Genomic DNA, 18,572 nt, shown 5'->3' on the forward strand with positions numbered 1-18,572 from the left:
CTTTTTTGTGTCAGTCATTTACAGATTTTTGCAATTTTTAAAATTCAGTTTCTCACAAGCATTTTGCCTTTGACTTTTCTTCTATTTCTGCTTTCTCTAATTACAGAAACCCCAGTGTTAAGTAGGTGACAGTTCAGTTGTTTGTTGCAGAAGAGCAGCAGTTCAATATTGGAATTAACTTTAATTTTATGTTTTTAATCTGTTACTAATTTTTTACAGAATAATTTTAGTTTTTATAATCTGGTTAATTATATGTTTGAGCTGCATTACTTTGCAATGTAAGGTTTTTTTTTTTTGGCATGGTCAAATAACAAAAATTCTGGTTAATGCTTATTTCATATTACAGGAGAATCCAGATATTTCATTAGGGAAACATGTAAGCAGAGTGTGATCAGGCTGTATGAATTATTTATAAGAGATGTGAGTGAAAAGATCTATTTGTAGCTTAAGAGTAAGTAGAGTCAGATGCATGTAGAGTCTTTTATTCAAAATAGTTTTCTTATTAATCTTGGATAGTTTCTTGTCACAGTAATTCCATTTTGAAGATAATAAATATTACCATGAAGAAGTGATCAAAAACATAGATATGTGTGCCCAAAGGTATTTATCACAATAGTATTTATAATAGTGAAAAAAGAAACAACTAAAATGTCTGGCAATAGGAGAATGATTAATAAAGCAATGTTTCAGCTGAATATAGTGGCATGCGCCTGTAAGCCCAGCTACTCAGGAGGTTGAGGCTGCAAGATGGCTTGAGCCCAGGAGTTAATGACCAGCCCAGGCAACATAGCAAGACCCTGTCTCCAAACACACAAACACACACACAAGTGATATGTTTCAGTCACTGTATAATAACTAGCCAGATTTTTTGTTGTTGTTGTTTTGTTTTTGTTTTTGTTTTTTGAGAGAGCATCTCACTTGCCCAGGCTGGAGCACAGTAGTACGATCACAGCTCACTGCAGTTTGTAGAACCCTAACCCTCCTGGGCTCAAATGATCCTCCCACCTCAGCCTCCTGAGTAGCTGGGACTACGGGTGTGTACCACCATACCCAGCTTTTTTTCTAAGAGATAGGTGTTTCACTATGTTGTCCAGGCTGGTCAGTTTTTAATGAAGCAAATTTGTGTAGACAAAGCAGGATGTGGAACCGAATAAACACTATGTTGCCACTAAAGACCCCTTCAAACCCCTCAAAAATGACATAGAAGGGAAATATACGAGATATTAGTTTGGGAAATAATTATAACTTTATTAAGACTCCTTATAAATTTATCTGTTCCTATGACCTGGCTAAGTTCAATAAAAGTTACACAGAGTGGAATAAATGGTTAGACATCATTTGTAGTATAAGTAATTGCACATAAGGAGGTAACTTCTTTAGCTGTTTTAGAGATAGACATAGTATCCGAAAGGTTAGTTATTTTACTAGACCTGTGATTATTTGGGTGAGAAAGGCTTTCACTGAGATTTTACCCATTCAGTAAGTACTAATGATATTGTGCTGATAACATGTATTAAGGGAATATATGGTATACCACTGAGAAAGAATTAAGGAAATTTTGTGTTTTGCTTTTTGTCTGTTGGCAAAACTTACTGACTCAGCTTTCATTCTTGGTAATGTGTCAGTTTTCTGTGGGAAGATACACATTGATGAGGAATTGATAATGTTCTCTGTATTTTCTTAGATGGAGATTGTAAAAAACTTACCTCAGAAATATTTGCAGAGATAGAGACCTGTCTGAATGAAGTTAGAGATGAAATTTTTATTAGCCTTCAGCCCCAGCTTAGATGCACATTAGGTAAGTAATTGGTAAAACTTACTTGTATTATACTCATCTACCATGTAGAAATATGTACATCATAAGGAAATAGAACACTGTTTGATTACCTTGGATGATCACATTCTTGGGAGAGAGAATCTGAGTAGTTTGACTTAGGAATCTACCACTGGGTAAGTTATTGTAGGGCAGAGCTGTTCCATATAAATATGTAGGCTGGTGTTCCACCTCTTGAGAGTGGGTGCAGTTCTCAGAACCAGGAGAATTTTAGGGGGCATATCATTAGTTGCTTCTCTAGTACGTTTCCTAGTAGACAGATCTAGCATTTTTAACCTCAATTGTGCATTAAAAAGCACCGAGGGAATTTAAAAGTAAATGCCAACGCTGGGGCATTTGAATTAGAATCTCAGGGATGGGGCTCAGGAAATCAGTAATTTTTAGAAACCCCACATGATTGTTATATGTACCCAGGGTTTAGAATCTCATCTAAACCAACCATAGTAATTCTGTTTCCCTACCAGTGATTGGTTTAGGAATGTCCATGTGGTAGAGTTTTGGCCAGTGGATATTAAGAGAAATATGCTGATGGCCTTTTGGGAAAGCTTCCTCGCCTTTAGAAAGGGCACCAGGATGGGACCTCTTTGTTCTCTGTGACTTGGTTTTTGGCGTGTGGGAGTGGCGTGCAGCAAGTGAGCTAGAGAGTCTGTCCAAACCTTTCTAAATTTTTTTAGTATTGTGAAAAGGAGCTGCGGGGTTTTTTTGTTTTTGTTTTGAAAGGGCTTTTTGTTTTATTTTTCTTGTATCCTTGTATTAACTCTTCTATTAATGTTATAGTAGCAGAATACGATACTCCCTATTAGTAATAACCCATATTATGTAAAATATCAGTGCCTTCTAGTTTTTCTCTCAATGAGTGACATTTAACTTATATTAAAAAATGATATTTATATTTTATAATAAAATCAGTTGTTGCTACTGATTTGTCTAGCATGTACAAAAGACACCATGCTTCCAGATCATTATAAAATATGATATTTTATAATATATTTACAATATATTTATAACATATTTATATACTTAGAATATATTTTATAAGGCTGGGCTTGGTGGCTCATGCTTGTAATCCCAGCACTTTGGGAGGCCAAGGCAGGCGTATCACAAGGTCAAGAGATTGAGACCATCCTGGCCAACATGGTGAAACCCTGTCTCTACTAAAAATATAAAAATTAGCCGGGCGTGGTAGTGTGTGCCTGTAGTTCCAGCTACTCGGGAGGCTGAGGCAGGAGAATCGCTTGAACCTGGGAGGCAGAGGTTGCAGTGAGCTGAGATCACGCCATTGCATTCCAGCCTGGGGACAGAGCAAGACTCTGTCTCAAAAAATGTATATATATATGTGTGTGTGTGTGTATGTGTGTGTGTGTATATATATATTGGGAAGCATGGCATCTTTTGTACATGCTGGACAGCTTTTGACATACTTCTTTGACTCATGCTTCTGCCCCCTAATTTTCACTTTTTCCTACATTTTATTAAAATTAATATATAATAGTTGTATATCTGCTTTGTTTTTCATGGACTTATACATACATATTTATTCTGTTCTTATAAAAATCTGATTTTTCGTATGCGAAATTTCTGACATTTCCTCCTCTAGGCCTGAAGAACTGTTGTAATTTATGCATCAGATAGGCCCTCAGATGGAATGAATATTCTTTTTTCTTTATATCAAGGTATAATTTACATATAGTAAGACCCTCTTTAAGTGTGTACAGCTCTGTAACCCTCACTACAATCAAGATATAGGACTCTGTCACTCTGAAACTTCTCACCAGGTTCATCACCCCCAGCCACTGATCTGTTGAGCGAATACTCATTTCAAAGGAGCTTTTTCCGTAAGATCCCTAGAGTTTAGATGGAAGGGCTTTCGTGGTGCATTTAGCAGATACCATTTCCCTTCTAGACTCCCTACTTCAGTTCCCAGTTGAATTAAAGAATGGTTTCTCCCCCAGCCTGAATCACTACCCTTCTTATCCCTGATAATTATTTTTGGAACAAAGTTACATCTTTTGCTCCACCTCCCCCATGGGCCTGGTTTTCTATGTAACAGAAGGAATTTTTAAATTATTGTTTTGTGTAATCATAATAATTGGGCAAGCATACAGCTCTTTTCAATGCAGGAGGATTCCTCTCTTGTTTTACTGCCCATTCAAGGATAGTTGCTATATTTTAGCTGAAGATCTTACTAATGAAATGCTCTGTAATCATATAACTTATTTAACGATGTGTTTTGAGCTCTTTCATGATATTTTAATTCATGGAGAACTTTATGTATTTTAGACCTGAAGATTTTATATTGTCATTATGAAATGTAAATTGTTTGCTTTTTCAGTTAATATTTAGTTACAATATAATACGGATTTAAAGGCTGATAATGAATTACAAAATTGTGCTATATGCATACAGTGTTGCATATTTTCATTTCTAGGAGATTGATTTGTATTTCTACTTACAAAAAAAACTTTTTAAAGCTTATTTTATGGCTGGGCCCGGTGGCTCACACCTGTAATCCCAGCACTTTGGGAGGCCGAGGCGGGTGGATCACCTGAGGTCAGGAGTTGAAGATCAGCCTGGCCAATATGGTGAAACCGTGTCTCTACTAAAAATACAAAAAATTAGCCGGACGTGGTGTAGGTGCCTATAATCCCAGCTATTCGGGAGGCTGAGGCAGGAAAATTGCTTGAAACCAGGAGGCAGTGGTTGCAGTGAGCAGAGATTGCGCCATTGCACTCCAACCTGAGCAACAAGTGTGAAACTCCTTCTCAAAAAGAAAGAAAAAAACTTTTTTTAATGTTTTTGTTCAAAAGTAGCAGTGAGACTATCCCACAAAGGTGACTACTAAAATAGCCTTTGTAACTACTGATATTTATAGAATATGCTTGGGGTTAGGGTATAACTCGCTTGTATTATACTCATCTACCATGTAGAAATATGTACATCATAAGGAAATATAATACTGTTTGATTACCTTGGATGATCATATTCTTGGGAGAGAGAATCTGAGTAGTTTGACTTAGGAATCTACCACTGGGTAAGTTATTGTAGGGCAGAGCTGTTTCATATAAATATGTAGGCTGGTGTTCCACCTCTTGAGAGTGGGTGCAGTTCTCAGAACCGGGAGAATATTTAGGGGACATATTGTTAGTTGCTTCTCTAGTACTTTTCCCAGTAGACAGATCTAGCATTTTTAACCTCAATTGTGCATTAAAAAGCACCGAGGGAATTTAAAAGTAAATACCAATCATAGGTACATTTGAATTAGAATCTCAGGGATGGGGCTCAGGAAATCAGTAATTTTTAGAAACCCCACATGATTGTTATTGCTTAGGTAATAACACCTACTGTCTACCTTGTGGTCCTGCCAAGGTGACTGTTCCTGGCCATGTTCCAGGCAACTGTAGTTCCAGGCTAGGGGGAGAACTGGACCATGGAAGTGAGGCTGTCTCCAGGGTAGGGGAAGGGATGGAAGGTGACTGTTCCTGGCCATGTTCCAGGCAACTGTAGTTCCAGGCTAGGGGGAGAACTGGACCATGGAAGTGAGGCTGTCTCCAGGGTAGGGGAAGGGATGGAAGGTGACTGTTCCTGGCCATGTTCCAGGCAACTGTAGTTCCAGGCTAGGGGGAGAACTGAACCATGGAAGTGAGGCTCTGTCCAGGGTAGGGGAAGGGATGGAAGGACTCAGTCTCTTGGGCCAAATTGGTAAGGCAGCATCTAAGCTCCTCTGAGAATAGGAAGGAGAGCAACCAATTGGAAAAAGAATGGGAAACATGTAGATTCTCCTGCTTACCTTACTTTCCAGTCTCAAAGCTGGAAGCCAGCATTCACTGTTCAGTTATTTTCAATGACAACAAGATTCAAGTCTTCAGTTGTAAAGTTGTTAAAGGAAAGGATTAGACTGCAAAGTTAAGAAGAACGGTAGATGAAGAGTCCAAAGAGTTGAGGCTGGTCATTTAACCATTGTGTGGCCACGCCCTCTCCACAGGTGGAACAAGATGATCAGAATAGAAATGGCCAATTCTGATGTGTTTCTACAGTGTTTCACTGGTTGCATTTTTTAACATCTGTGGCAAACCATTTCCATAATTTTTTTTTTTTTTTTTTAGAGACGGGGTCTCGCTCTGTCACCCAGGCTGGTATGCAGCGGCATGATCATAGCTCACTGCAGCCTCAAATTCCTGGGTTCAAATGAGCCTCCTGCCTTAGCCTCCTAAGTAGCTTGGACTACAGGTGTGTAGCACCACTCTCAGCTAATTTATTTCATTTTATTTTTTGTAGAAATAATGCCTCGCTATATTGGCCAGGCTGGTCTCAAACATCATAGAAACTGGTGTTAGGTTCCTAGAGGCTGGCAGCAATTCTCAGAGGTAACGCAAGCAGTCTTCCTGCCTTGGCCTCCCAGTGTGCTGGGATTACAAGGTGTGAGCCACCACACCTCATCAATTTTTGTTTTAATATACTCTAAGGCTATCATAGTTCCGAGATCTTTTTTTTTTTCCTGAGAAATCTAGAAAGATGGAAGACAGTATGGGTCTTTTGTGTTTTTTTTTGTCCTAAGAAATTTTCATAAATGTCTGCCAAGGAAAAGGAAAGAGATCAAAGTGGTAATTAAATCTTTAGGATGGACATTTTTAGAAAAATGCTTTATAAACTTCCCCTCTCCCAACTCTGAGTGACTTATTGTGTCATACTGTATTAACACATATTCATGCTGTAAATATAGTAAGAAAAGACAATAGTTCACAATTTTGGTTTAGTTTTTGCCATTATTGATTATGAGCAGTAATTTTTCCTTTTCTTTTTGAAGGTGATATGGAAAGCCCTGTGTTTGCATTTCCCCTGCTCTTAAAACTGGAACCCCACATTGAAAAGCTCTTCCTATATTCTTTTTCTTGGGACTTTGAATGTTCGCAGTGTGGACACCAATATCAAAACAGGTTAGTTTCTTTTGTTTTTTAAAATGGTTTCTTCTAGTTTCTCCACCACTAAGGTTAAGAGAACAATTTGAGCACCAGACACTACAGTTTGCTTGCTTCTTTAAACTGGAAGGGTCAAAACCTCATCGTTTGATACACTGCTAGTAGGAGATTTCCTAAGGAGTTCTTCAGTGGGAAATAGGGACGATGAGAGGAATAATACACCTCCCTTCTCCAGAGTCCTTGCTGAGTAGAATACCTCTCAGAATGCCATGAAACTGTAGGCATTTTTGTTTATTCCTCTATTAGAGATGAGGGGTTTTGCTTGTTTACTTTAGGTTTCTAACATTATAGACGCTAGTTTTAGGCTCTTGGAGGCTAGCAGCAATTCTCAGAGGTAATGCAAGCTTCCCCATTTCTTCCCGTAGTCCTGTGAAAGACCAGCCACCTCCAGAAGCCTACACATGAGCCTTCTCAGCCATACTTTCTGCTTTTCCTAATGCCTCTCAGCAGCGTATTAGAAAGGCCATGATCGATGTACCTGTTACCTTCAGGCTTTGCATAAGGTGTATATGAAACATAATGAATTTCGTGTTTAGGCTCAGGTCCCATCCCCAGGTTACCTCTTTATCTTGGAGACACTTCTGGTCCCATACATTTCAGATAAGAGATATTCAACCTGTACCCACCACGTAAGGAGAGGAATAGGTTTTAGAAGAGGAGTCAGGGAGGCAAAGTATTACCAGAGGGATACTCTCACTTGGTCCATACCTGAGAAAGTTGCTGGCTGGCAGTTAGGAAGATGACCAGACTGGCTCAATTGTTCATGTATTCAAATTATTACAATAGAAATAACTCTCCCCACCCCCCCCCCCTTTTTTTTTTTTTGAGTTGGAGTCTCGCTCCCGTCGCACAGGCTGGAGTGCAGCAGCGCGATCTCGGCTCACTGCAGCCTCCACCTCCTGGGTTAAAGCGATTCTTCTTCCTCAGCTTCCTGAGTAGCTGGGATTACAGGTGTGTGCCACCACGCCTGGCTGATGTTTGTATTTTTAGTAGAGACAGGGTTTCGCCATGTTGGCCAGGCTGGTCTTGAACTCCTGACCTCAGGTGATCCAGCCACCTGAGCCTCCCACAGTGCTGGGATTACAGGTGTGAGCCACCATGCCCAGCCACACTTTTCTTTAGCTTAACTGCTTAAGTTAGAAAACTTGAAGTCTCTCTAAGTTACTCAAGTAAAATGTGAGATAAAAATATTACTTTTGAAGGCCGGGCACAGTGGCTCACATCTGTAATCCCAGCACTTTGGTAGGCCGAGGCGGGTGGATCACGAGGTCAGGAGTTTGCGACCAGCCTGGCCAACATGGTGAAACCCTGTCTCTACTGAAAATACAAAAATTAGCCAGGCATGATGGCGGACACCTGTAGTCCCTGTAGTCCCAGCTACTCGGGAGGCTGAGGCAGGAGAATAACTTGAAACCCGAAGGTGGAGGTTGCAGTGAGCTGAGATTGCACCACTGCACTCCAGCCTGGTCAACAAGAGCGACACTCCGTCTCAAAAAAAAAATTACTTAGATATTCATTATCTAAATATGAAATCCTTTTTAGGTATTTAAGGAGTAGTCAAGGAGAGTTCAGTCTGGGAGGATGCTCCAGGGAATGCAGGCAACAAAGGTTTTTTTTTTTTTTTTAACTGGTTAACTCAGATCTACTAGAACAGGGTAAGGGAGGCCACAGAGTAGACACCATGAGCAAAGCTAACCCTCCTGAGTTGAAAAAAATTATGGACAAGAAGTTATCATTGAAATTAACTGTTGGCAGACATATCCAAAGAATATCGCAAGGATTTGGTCCCTTTATGCATCCTGAGACAGATGAATGTGTGGAATGGCAGCTGGTGGGCAACAGAGCGATATTGGCACGGTGGTGATACAGGGAAATAGTTTCATCGTGTTAAAAGCCATGGAACAAAGATACATAATGGCTGCTCCGCAGAAAAATCCACGTCCCCTCTCCAAAGGGCCTGTTTTACTCTGATGTAAAAATTGGGTCAGATAAATTTTCATATTAAGCTTTTTGTTGAGTAAACTTTTGTAATAGTCCCCAAAACCCCCACTAGAACAGGGTGAGAATTAACATTTTATTCATACCTAGGACTTAAATAATTTAGTGTAAGCAAGTGAGTATGAGAACACATCTGTTTCCAGTCTTCTATCATTGCTTTATATAAATTATCTGGTTTTCTCCTCACAGTAACTCAGTGAGGAAGATCCTAGTGTCCTCATTTGGCACGTATGGATATGACAGCTTGAAAGGGGTTAGATTGATTCCCAAGATGACACACTGTAAGTGGCAGAGTCAGGAGACACACTTAGGCTCTTCTGGCCTCTAAGACTTTCTTGCTCACTGTGGTATACTCCTTAATCACTACCTGGGTTTTAAATAATATAAATAACCTTGCTGATTAAAATCAGCTTAATTGTAGCTTCTCTGGAATCCATATCTTAATTGTTTGACAGTTTTCAGTTGAGTATGTTCTGTGTGTTAGGAACTCAGGCACTGGAAATAGTGTATCTTTGCCAAATTTACTAATTAGGTAGAGAGATAATACATGAACACATAATAGAGGTCCAGTGACTTCGTAATTAATCTGATCTTTGGGCTGCTTAACGTTAGCTTTGAATGCAAGATGTTAAATGCATTTTAGAGATATATAGCACAAACTGTGAGAGCTCAAGGGAGGGAAGCCACTAGCCGCTTTTGTTTGCTTTTTTGTTTTTTTAAAAATAATCTTACTTTGTTCTAAAAATAAAAGTAGTTATAGAGGGAAAGCTAAAATGAAGTGACATTTTCTTAAATATGTTTTAATATGTCATAACTTAAAACTTATTTCCACTTAATCTGAAGGAGAACTGTCCAGCAAATTCCTTTGTTTTTGTGAAGCTGTTTTTAGTGCCAGCATAAGGGCTTTTTACTCAACTTGGAAAGTGTAACCCAGAGTCAGTTAAAAACATAGTCTTCAGAGGCAGATCTCAGGTCTGTTATTTATCACTGTACTCTATGTGTCACTTTCCCCATCTGTAAAATGGGGATAAGAATAGCACCTGCCTCTGAGAGTTGTTTGGAAGATGAGTGTCCAGTGCCATGCCCTTTGCACATAGTAAGTGTTCAGAAATGTCAGATGTCATATGGAGAATTAACACTTACTTGCTGAGACAGTCTCCTTTTTATAAACTAAACAATAGGAGCCTTTACATAACAATTATCTTTGAAAATTTAAGAATTTAGCAGAAATCAGTGCATTTGTTGATATCTTTATGTTGCTTTGCTTTTAAAATGTTAACCTCCCTGACTACTGATGTTTTTAACAGACAGTGCTTTCTCACAAGATTTGTAAGTATTTGCTATTGTTTAGAAAGGAAGCTTGTATCTCTTAAGTAGCTGCTCTTTAAATTACAAATATTTTTATTAAAGTGGATGCAGTTGAGGTTTACTGTACATCTTTAAAGGTCATCTTTTTAGATGGTGTTGCTCTCAAGTATTCAGACTAAAGTGCAAATTTAGAACTTGTGTGACCTGTGAAAACAAAATTTGTTCACAATTAATGCTGTGTGTGTGTGTGTTTTTTTTTTTTTTAAGGATTAAAAAAAGTTAAGTTGTATGTATTCCTGATTTTATGTTTGGAAACATCCCCTTTTCATTTTTGGTTGTCTGTAATGGCTAGCCAGTTTGAGTTATTTGAGTAAGGGGTGAGCTCTTAATAAATTTGACAACCTTAGAACAGTGGTTCTTCACTAAGGGCTATTTTTTCCCCCTTGGGACATTTGGCAACATCTAGAGACAACTGGATGCCGTTACTGGCATCTGGTGAGGAGAGGCCAGGGATGATGCTTAACATCCTACAGTGCACAGGACAGTGCTTCACAGCAAAGACACTGTGGTGAAAAATGTCAGTGATACCATTGAGGAACCCTGTCTTTTTTTCTTGCTTCATCTCATAGTTGAAAGATATGGGAAATTAACATGGAGCATCTTCACAGAGCTTCTTTACTAGGGGTAGGGAGGAACATTGCCATATTAACATGATTTGGGGAAATAAGAAAGTATGAATCACGAAAAAGGGGAGGAATACTTTTAGACATTGGTTTAAATTAATGTAAATGCATTTAACGTTAATGAATTTATTATGTCATTTTTTTATAGGCATATGAAGAGTCTGGTCACCTTTACAAATGTCATCCCTGAGTGGCACCCACTTAATGCTGCCCATTTTGGTCCATGTAACAACTGCAACAGTAAATCACAAATAAGAAAAATGGTATTAGAAAAGTGAGTTAAAATTGTCTTATAATTTTTAGTACAAAATGAAGGTGGATTTACACTTTTCTTAATGTGTAGGATTGAAAATGGTGACAACAACTTACCTTTCTGAAATTTGAGTTAACATATATTTCTGGGTTGCCAACTGCCTCGCTCTGTCTGGCCAGTGAGCCCACTGTCACGGTGAAGCCACTGAAAAGCCAACTTAGGCTGACTCTCTGGCCCCACTCTCCTAGTGTTTTTCCTTCTTTTTGCCTTTTTTCTCCCTTTAAGGATATCAAGCTTCAGTTTTTCTCTCCTCTGCCAAGTGTATGGAGTTTCTAGAATTCTTGGATTTCCTTAATCAGATTTCAAGAACTAAGATGATTCAAAGATAAGCCACAGGCTCATCTCTCTGAATTTCCATCTTCTCCTAGATCTCAGCATGCTAATTCCTCATCATCTTGAAAGCTATCTAGTGGCCTTGAGCAGTTATATTTTCATTATATTTTGCCAGCTTTTCTGTTTGTCCTCAGTTGGGGAGGTTGGTCAGCATTACCTTTTCCAGTATTACCAGAGAACCATCTCTTTAAACTCACAGGTCAGTTCCATCTCAGGCCGTTTCCCTCTGTCTCATTAATGCACTCACACATGTACACAACCTCTCTACTCTTCATTTTCAGTCTAATCGTACATTAAGGAAATGTTTTGAGGTCTAATTTGATGTAATAAAGAACCGGGAACATTAACCTTTATGCCCTTGAATGTGCCAGAAACCCTTCAGAATCTTTCCTAAAGGTTTATTCTCATTGAAGTAATAAATCCTCAGTTTATCAGTGCTTACAGGCTCAAAAGGGAAAAAGGGCAGTAGTCCCCTGTTCCCTCCTCCAGGTATCTACTTTAAACCTTCAAATTAAGGTAGTATTTACTTTTACTTTTCAAATTGATGTGCCTATTCTACCGTAATGCGGTCTGTTCTCCTTTTATAGTAATTGAGACTAGGGTTCTCACACCACCACCTGGGCCCCATCTCTGTTTAGCCTTTCCCTGTCCTTTCAATGCAATTGCGTATTTGGCTAACTCAGTACTCAGTGTTTGCATTGTTATTAATATACATGTGTTATTCCCTCTTCAGCCAAGCAGTATATATAGTTAGGTTTCACTTTTACAATTCTTTATTTTTCCGGGAATTGTTATTTGCCTTGTTTTCATTTGTTTTATTATGTACTGTGAGTTTTTGCCAAATACTTTAAAGACTTATTAATACATTTTCAATAGTCAGATGCTTCACAGTTTTTTACTCTGTTCCTCTCCCCTTTTTTTCCTGGAACTCTTTCCTGCCACCTTTCACTCTTTGCTGCAGTCTGCGCTGGTTCCTCTCTGGGCCTGCGGCATAGGGTGCTCTTTATTATGTACACACTTCAGTCACTATCGTAGTTTTTAGCCCAAGGCCTCATCCCCACATTCTGTCACATCTGTTGCCCATAAATATCCAGTCCTTTAGGGGTTCTCTGGGAAAAATAAGCTCTTCTTTGTCATCAACATATGCACTCCACAGTACTCATGTCTTCACTTTGCCCGTTCTGCTGGGTAAGGTGCCACTTCTCTGTTTGCTTTCTGTCCTCTAAATATTTGACTTCTTATTTGCTTATTTTCCTTTCTTTGTCCTTTTGGACTCATATCTTTTTTGCCCCTCACTATTATTTGATAGCATTTGTGTAGGAGGGCGAAGTGGGAAGGAAGAGGAGGTGTCTGTATCTGTCTGAAGATTACAGAAGTCTGTAATCTGTCTTGGCTGCCTGGTGTCAGTTTTGAGATGTAAATGTTGATGATGAGGTGAGGAGAAGAGCAGCAGAGCATGGGGTCTGCCATCCTGCCCTGGACCATGGCCTGCTTTAGGCTGCTTGGTGTATATGATTTCATCTAGCTGTTCATACCTGCTTTTTCCCGTGCCCCAGCACTGAACATAGACTCGTACCATTGTTTTGTGTAATCTGTTAATTGGTTGCATTGCAGCATATATATTTTTTAACTATACAAATAAGTTGCTTCCCTTAAAGATTCATGCTCTGATCTGGAAATGGATTCATTAGGTAAAAGTCTTTTAATGGAAAACGTGTTTTGAGTTCCAGTGGGCCAATTTATGAGCAGAATTTATAATGTGGACATTTCCTGTTTTCTTCAAAAGTAAATTGAACTAGTGTATGAAGTTTCACTTAAATTTTAAATGCCAAGGTCTTTATATAAGTCCTTTGTGTTTTTTTAATTTTGAAATTTGTATAACTTGATTTGTTTGTGTCTAATGGAATTTAGAAATAAATTTAATATAGTTTTTAGGGCTAACCTAAAAGTAATTGGGTTCATCATGGTGTCATATGTAATTAAAACATATAGAATCCTAAAAACTAATTAAGTTCCTTGGACACCTTATCTCAGATAACCCACATCTCTAATGTCTCCCCATTGGGAAAAGAGTCCATTGATAAATCAGGTGAATTATGCCTAGTGGGCCCAAATCTGCTACTTTTCTTTAAGTTGTTTAGGAGTTACATTCAGACCATGGTGACATGGAGCACCAAGAACTTAGAATCAGATTTCATTTTACTTGACAAACTCTTGAAAGGTCACTGCCACAGTCTCTCTTGAGTGCAAGGCTATGGCTACGCTTTGTAGCACAGGGACGCGATATTTCTCTGCTATCTTTGGGTAGCAGAGGTTAACACAGCTCCCTTGTGCTTTCCTTCTCTCTTTTCTATTTTCTTTTCTTTTCCTAAGGATAGATCTTTAAATAGGAGGAGTTTAACCCCATGTTAGGTGAATGCAAATGGATCTTAGCCTGATGTCTCTTGTTCACTTTTGGTTCCAGTTTGGTTAATTCCTTTCATCCAATTTTCCAGTGGTTGAGGGAGAACCTAACTTGCTCTCCTCGACTCTGAGCATCATCCTTCACTGACAGTTCAGGCATTGTGGGTAGGAAGAAGTCTGAGAACAAAACCTAGGGATAAAGTTTAGTAGAGATGGGGTTTCACCATGTTGGCCAGGTTGGTCTCGAACTCCTGACCTCAGGTAATCCACCTGCCTTGGCCTCCCAAAGTGAGGCTGGAAATAAGACATGCTGGAATTGTAAGTAGGACACTAGAGTCTAGGGGAATCAAAGAGGAAAATGAACAGAAAAGGGAAGGGGAAGGATATTATTTGATTGACTCCAAGATGCTACTGTTTGTAAGTTTTACCATTTTAAAAATATGCCATTAAGAAAGAAATGCTGGCCGGGCATGGTGGCTCATGCCTGTAGTCCCAGCACTTTGGGAGGCTGAGGCGGGCAGATCACCTGAGACTGGGAATTTGAGACCATCCTGGCCAACGTGGTGAAACCGCATCTCTACTAAAAATACAAAAATCAGCTGGATATGGTGGCACATGCCTATTGTCCCAGCTACTCAGGAGGCTGAGACATTAGTACTGCTTGAACTGGGGAGGCAAAGGTTGCAGTGAGCAGAGATTGCGCCACTGCACTCCAGCCTGGGCAACAGAATGAGACTGTCTCAAAAAAAAAAAAAAAAAGACAGAAATGCTGCTTATTTAACTGTGTTCTGTCAATGTTAAGGTGTATCCTGACTTCAGAGATGTTAACAAACGGGAAAAAATTTGGAATTCATTAGGCATTTGGAACTTACAAAGTTTCGGCCGGGCATAGTGGCTCATGCCTGTAATCACTTTGGGAGGCCAAGGCGGGTGGATTACCTAAGGTCAGGAGTTCGAGACCAATCTGGCCAACATGGTGAAACCCCATCTCTACTAAAAATACAAAAATTAGCTGGGTGTGGTGGCATGCGCCTGTAGTCCCAGCTACTCAGGAGGCTAAGGCAGGAGAATCGCTTGAACCCAGGGGGCGGAGGTTGCAGAGAGCTGAGATCGTGCCCTGCACTCCAACTTGGACAACAGAGTGAGACGCCATCTCAAAAACAAACAAACCAAAAAAAAAAAAAAATTTCATAGTTACAGAAAGTAGTATGGAGGCCATACCGAGATTTTCGACATGGTAGTAAAACTCTGCATTATGGCTCTGTTCTGCATCATCTCTGTTCTGCATCATTTCACTCCACATCAGGCCCTGGATAGCTTTGGTGTACTGGTCGATCTTGTGGCAGTAAGGCTAGTGTAATTAAGAGGATATTTTAAAACTTAACATATAATTGCTCTAGTTGTTGTCTCTTTTTTGCTGGTTAAGAAAATCAAATTTCTATCCTATCTGAATCTCATAGCAGACTTTGGAGATTTCTGACAAGTCATTTCTTACTACCTAGGGGAATGTACTTGTACTCAGCTAGAGTCTGAGTATCTTCTACATCCAGGGAATTGGGCTGAGTGTGGATTTTGGTCTTGGCGGTTTTTACTTTTATTAATTTGCAAAAGAATAGAAGACTTGGAATGTACAAGAAGCATAAAAATGTGTCAGGTGGTTTTACATGCGTTATTTATCACGTTAATATGTCTTAAGATATTTTCCACGTGTAAACTTATGTAAAGGCAGGAAACTAGTGAGATTTCATATTCTAGGGATCAAGAGATTGTTTTAGTAACTAGCCTCAGAAAGTATCTTGAAAGGTATTATATAAGGTCAAGGAACTAAATATTAGTAAAGAGTCAGGCCAGGCGTGGTGGCTTATGCCTGTAATCCCAGCACTTTGGGAGGCCAAGGCAGGCAGATCACTTGAAGTCAGCAGTTCGAGACCAGCCTGGCCAACATGGTGAAACCCTGTCTTTACTAAAAATAGTAGTGTGTGGTATGGTGGCGCATGCGTGTAATCCAGCTCCTCAGGAGGCTGTGGTGGGAGAATCACTTGAGCCCAGGAGGCGGAGATTGCAGTAAGCTGAGATCGCACCACTGCACTCCAACCTGGGTGACAGAGCTAGTGTCTGTCTCAAAAAAAGAAAAAAAAAAAGGTCAGATAGGTGCCTAAAGCCTGCATGTCTCACTATGAGAATACATCTCAAGTTTTACTGTGGTTCATTGATTCAGACATGTAGTTCACATTTTAACCTGTCTGAAATGGTAATATGTGAAATTGATGTCATGATATAGTTTAATTGGCAGCATGTTTTCATAGTGGTACATTTTATAATTAGTGAAATCTTAGATTTGATGAAATAGATGTGATTTTTTAAAGTGGGAAAGTTTAGTGTTATAGACAGTTTGCAGGACTTTTTATTTTGTAGGTACTTAAATTTTGAGGACTTGATTATTCTCTAATAAAGTGATTGACAAGGATTAATGTATAAATTATACCTTGTCAGTCTGAACAATCTGCAGTTTGGACATTGATTCAAATTCATTTAGGCTGAATAGAATTTGATAAACTAAGTAAGTTTTGACAGCTATTTAAATATTGGGAAAGGGGATATTCAACATTTTTCTTACATCCTGAGAGCTTTGTTAAATTTAGTTATTTGAGACCCATTGGGTTCTATTTTCTGGTTCAGCATGTTGCTGTAATGGTAAAATACAATTTTGAAATTATAGTTGTCTTGAAGTTAATAATAAATTGACCAATATGTTGTATTTTTTTCTCTACTTAGTTACAAATTGAACTTTTCCTAAGTAGAACTTTTAATTTGACAGGCCCCCTTTGCTTCCTGAGGTAACTGAAATAGGCCAAATTAATGCTTTTTTGAATATCTTAGGTTTGTTGCTTTCTTTCACATGTTACCTACCCCACTTAACAAAAGCAATTAATCTCAGCACTTGATGCCAAAGAAAATTCTAAAAGGTCTGGATTTTTTCCTTGGATTTTACAAAGTAGCTACGATGGGACTTTTAAGACAAAGCTGCATTGCTGCTTACAGAGCAATTTTTGTTTAATGGTCTGTGTTAGAGTCATACTGCATGATGACTTCCAACTGTCTGGGATACCATTCTGAAAAGGGTTTAGTGTTACATACTTCTTAGAGAGAGTTCTCCATTTCTAATTAATGCACACATCTGGAGGTGCTCAAGAAAAATTAGTGCAGTTAGCCTTGGAAGTGTTATGTGTGACTAGTTCACTTCAGACATCTTTTGTATAATCAGACACATGGCATTAAATTTATTTAACTTCTCTTGCTTTTCTCTCCCACAGAGTATCTCCCATATTCATGTTGCACTTTGTAGAAGGCTTACCACAGAATGACTTGCAGCACTATGCATTTCATTTTGAAGGCTGTCTTTATCAGATAACTTCTGTAATTCAGTATCGAGCAAATAATCATTTTATAACTTGGATTTTAGATGCTGATGGTAAGTGTTTAGAGGTTTTCTTTTAAGATAATTGGCATAGAAACTAAATTCTAGCATGTGGGGACTTTTTGGTTTTTGTTTTATAAAAAAAGACAAACTTTGTCCTGACTCTTTCTCTCTCCATTCTCGCCTTTGCCTTCTGCCCCTCCTCGCATCTATTAAAAGTAATGGTTTTAGTATCCTGTCTCATTTTTTCCTTTCCTTACATCATGTATTATAGGTAAACACATGCGCATGTGTGTATTTCTTTTTTAGACAAAGGATGAGATTACTACTGTTAGCTCAGTTTTTTTTCCCTACTTAACATCTTTGCTTTTATTTTTTAGACATATTTCTAAGACTATTAAACATTAGACTTACGTAGCCCTTCTGTCATTGTGAAATACATAGTTTACTAACAGCTACCATCAAGATAAAGCCTTTATTTAAATAATTAAACTTCTTAGTGGAAAGCTAAGTAAGCACAGTTTATGGATTTTGGGAATTTTTGCCTTGCATTTGTCTGATGTGGTAAAATATTGAGTTTGTTTTTCTCATAATGTTCACTTTGTCTTAGACAAGATAACTCAATCCCCTTAAAGGGTTGTATCAAGCCATTGATAAGGGCTCACTTTGATATAACCATTTTCTGTTATTTAGACACTCTTTCACACTTCCTATTTTCCTCCCGGGGATGGTTTGAATGGATGACACAATACCATATTATAAAAGCACTTTACAAACTGTAACTTATGTTATAAATGTAATTATTACCTTAAGGTTTTACCCTGTTTCAGATTTGAGTGGAAGTAGTTCTTTACAATACAAAACAACTTATTTTAACTTTTTTTGCATTTCAAAGAATGATCAATCCACTTCAGGTGCAGCATGGTTTCCAACCCTGACAGCATGGAAGAATCATTTATTTAGCTTCTAAAAATGTCCAGGCTGTACCCTAGACCAGCCTTGGGGATTAGGCCCAAATATCAATGTTGGGTGTTTTTGGTATTGGTTTTTGGCCCGCCTACCCGCCCTTCCTTCCTTCGTTCCCCTCTCTCATTCTCTCTCTCTCTCTTTCTCTCTCTCTCTCTCTCTCCTTCTTTGCTCCTTCATTCCTTCTCTCTCTCTTTTTTTTTTGAGACAGCATCTCACTATATTGCCCAGGCTGTTCTCAAACTCCTTGGCTCAAGTGATCCTCCTGCCTCAGCTTCCTGAGTAGCTAGGACTACAGGCACATGCTATGGCAATACTGTTTTAAACATTGTTTTCAAGG

General features: G+C 38.8%; 1 protein-coding gene across 6 annotated transcripts in view; it reads left to right on the plus strand.

Annotated features, from left to right (window-relative positions):
- The window catches only part of USPL1 (ubiquitin specific peptidase like 1), a 41,869-nt gene that overhangs the window by 18,286 nt on the left and 5,011 nt on the right, over window positions 1-18,572 (plus strand). For 3 of the 6 annotated variants that reach the window (XM_003826853.5, XM_008952204.4, XM_055096579.2), the window contains 4 exons: window positions 1,685-1,798; window positions 6,639-6,768; window positions 10,948-11,073; window positions 17,163-17,320. In XM_003826853.5, coding sequence (XP_003826901.4) covers window positions 1,685-1,798; window positions 6,639-6,768; window positions 10,948-11,073; window positions 17,163-17,320 — 528 coding nt within the window. Of the gene's footprint in view, window positions 1-1,684; window positions 1,799-5,349; window positions 6,062-6,638; window positions 6,769-10,947; window positions 11,074-17,162; window positions 17,321-18,572 lie in introns of those variants that run through there. The other 3 variants (XM_008952203.4, XM_063595696.1, XM_055096580.2) reach the window with 2 other exon arrangements.

Source organism: Pan paniscus, chromosome 14 (assembly GCF_029289425.2).
Source record: "Pan paniscus chromosome 14, NHGRI_mPanPan1-v2.0_pri, whole genome shotgun sequence".
In the NCBI taxonomy this organism is placed as follows: Eukaryota; Metazoa; Chordata; class Mammalia; order Primates; family Hominidae; genus Pan; species Pan paniscus.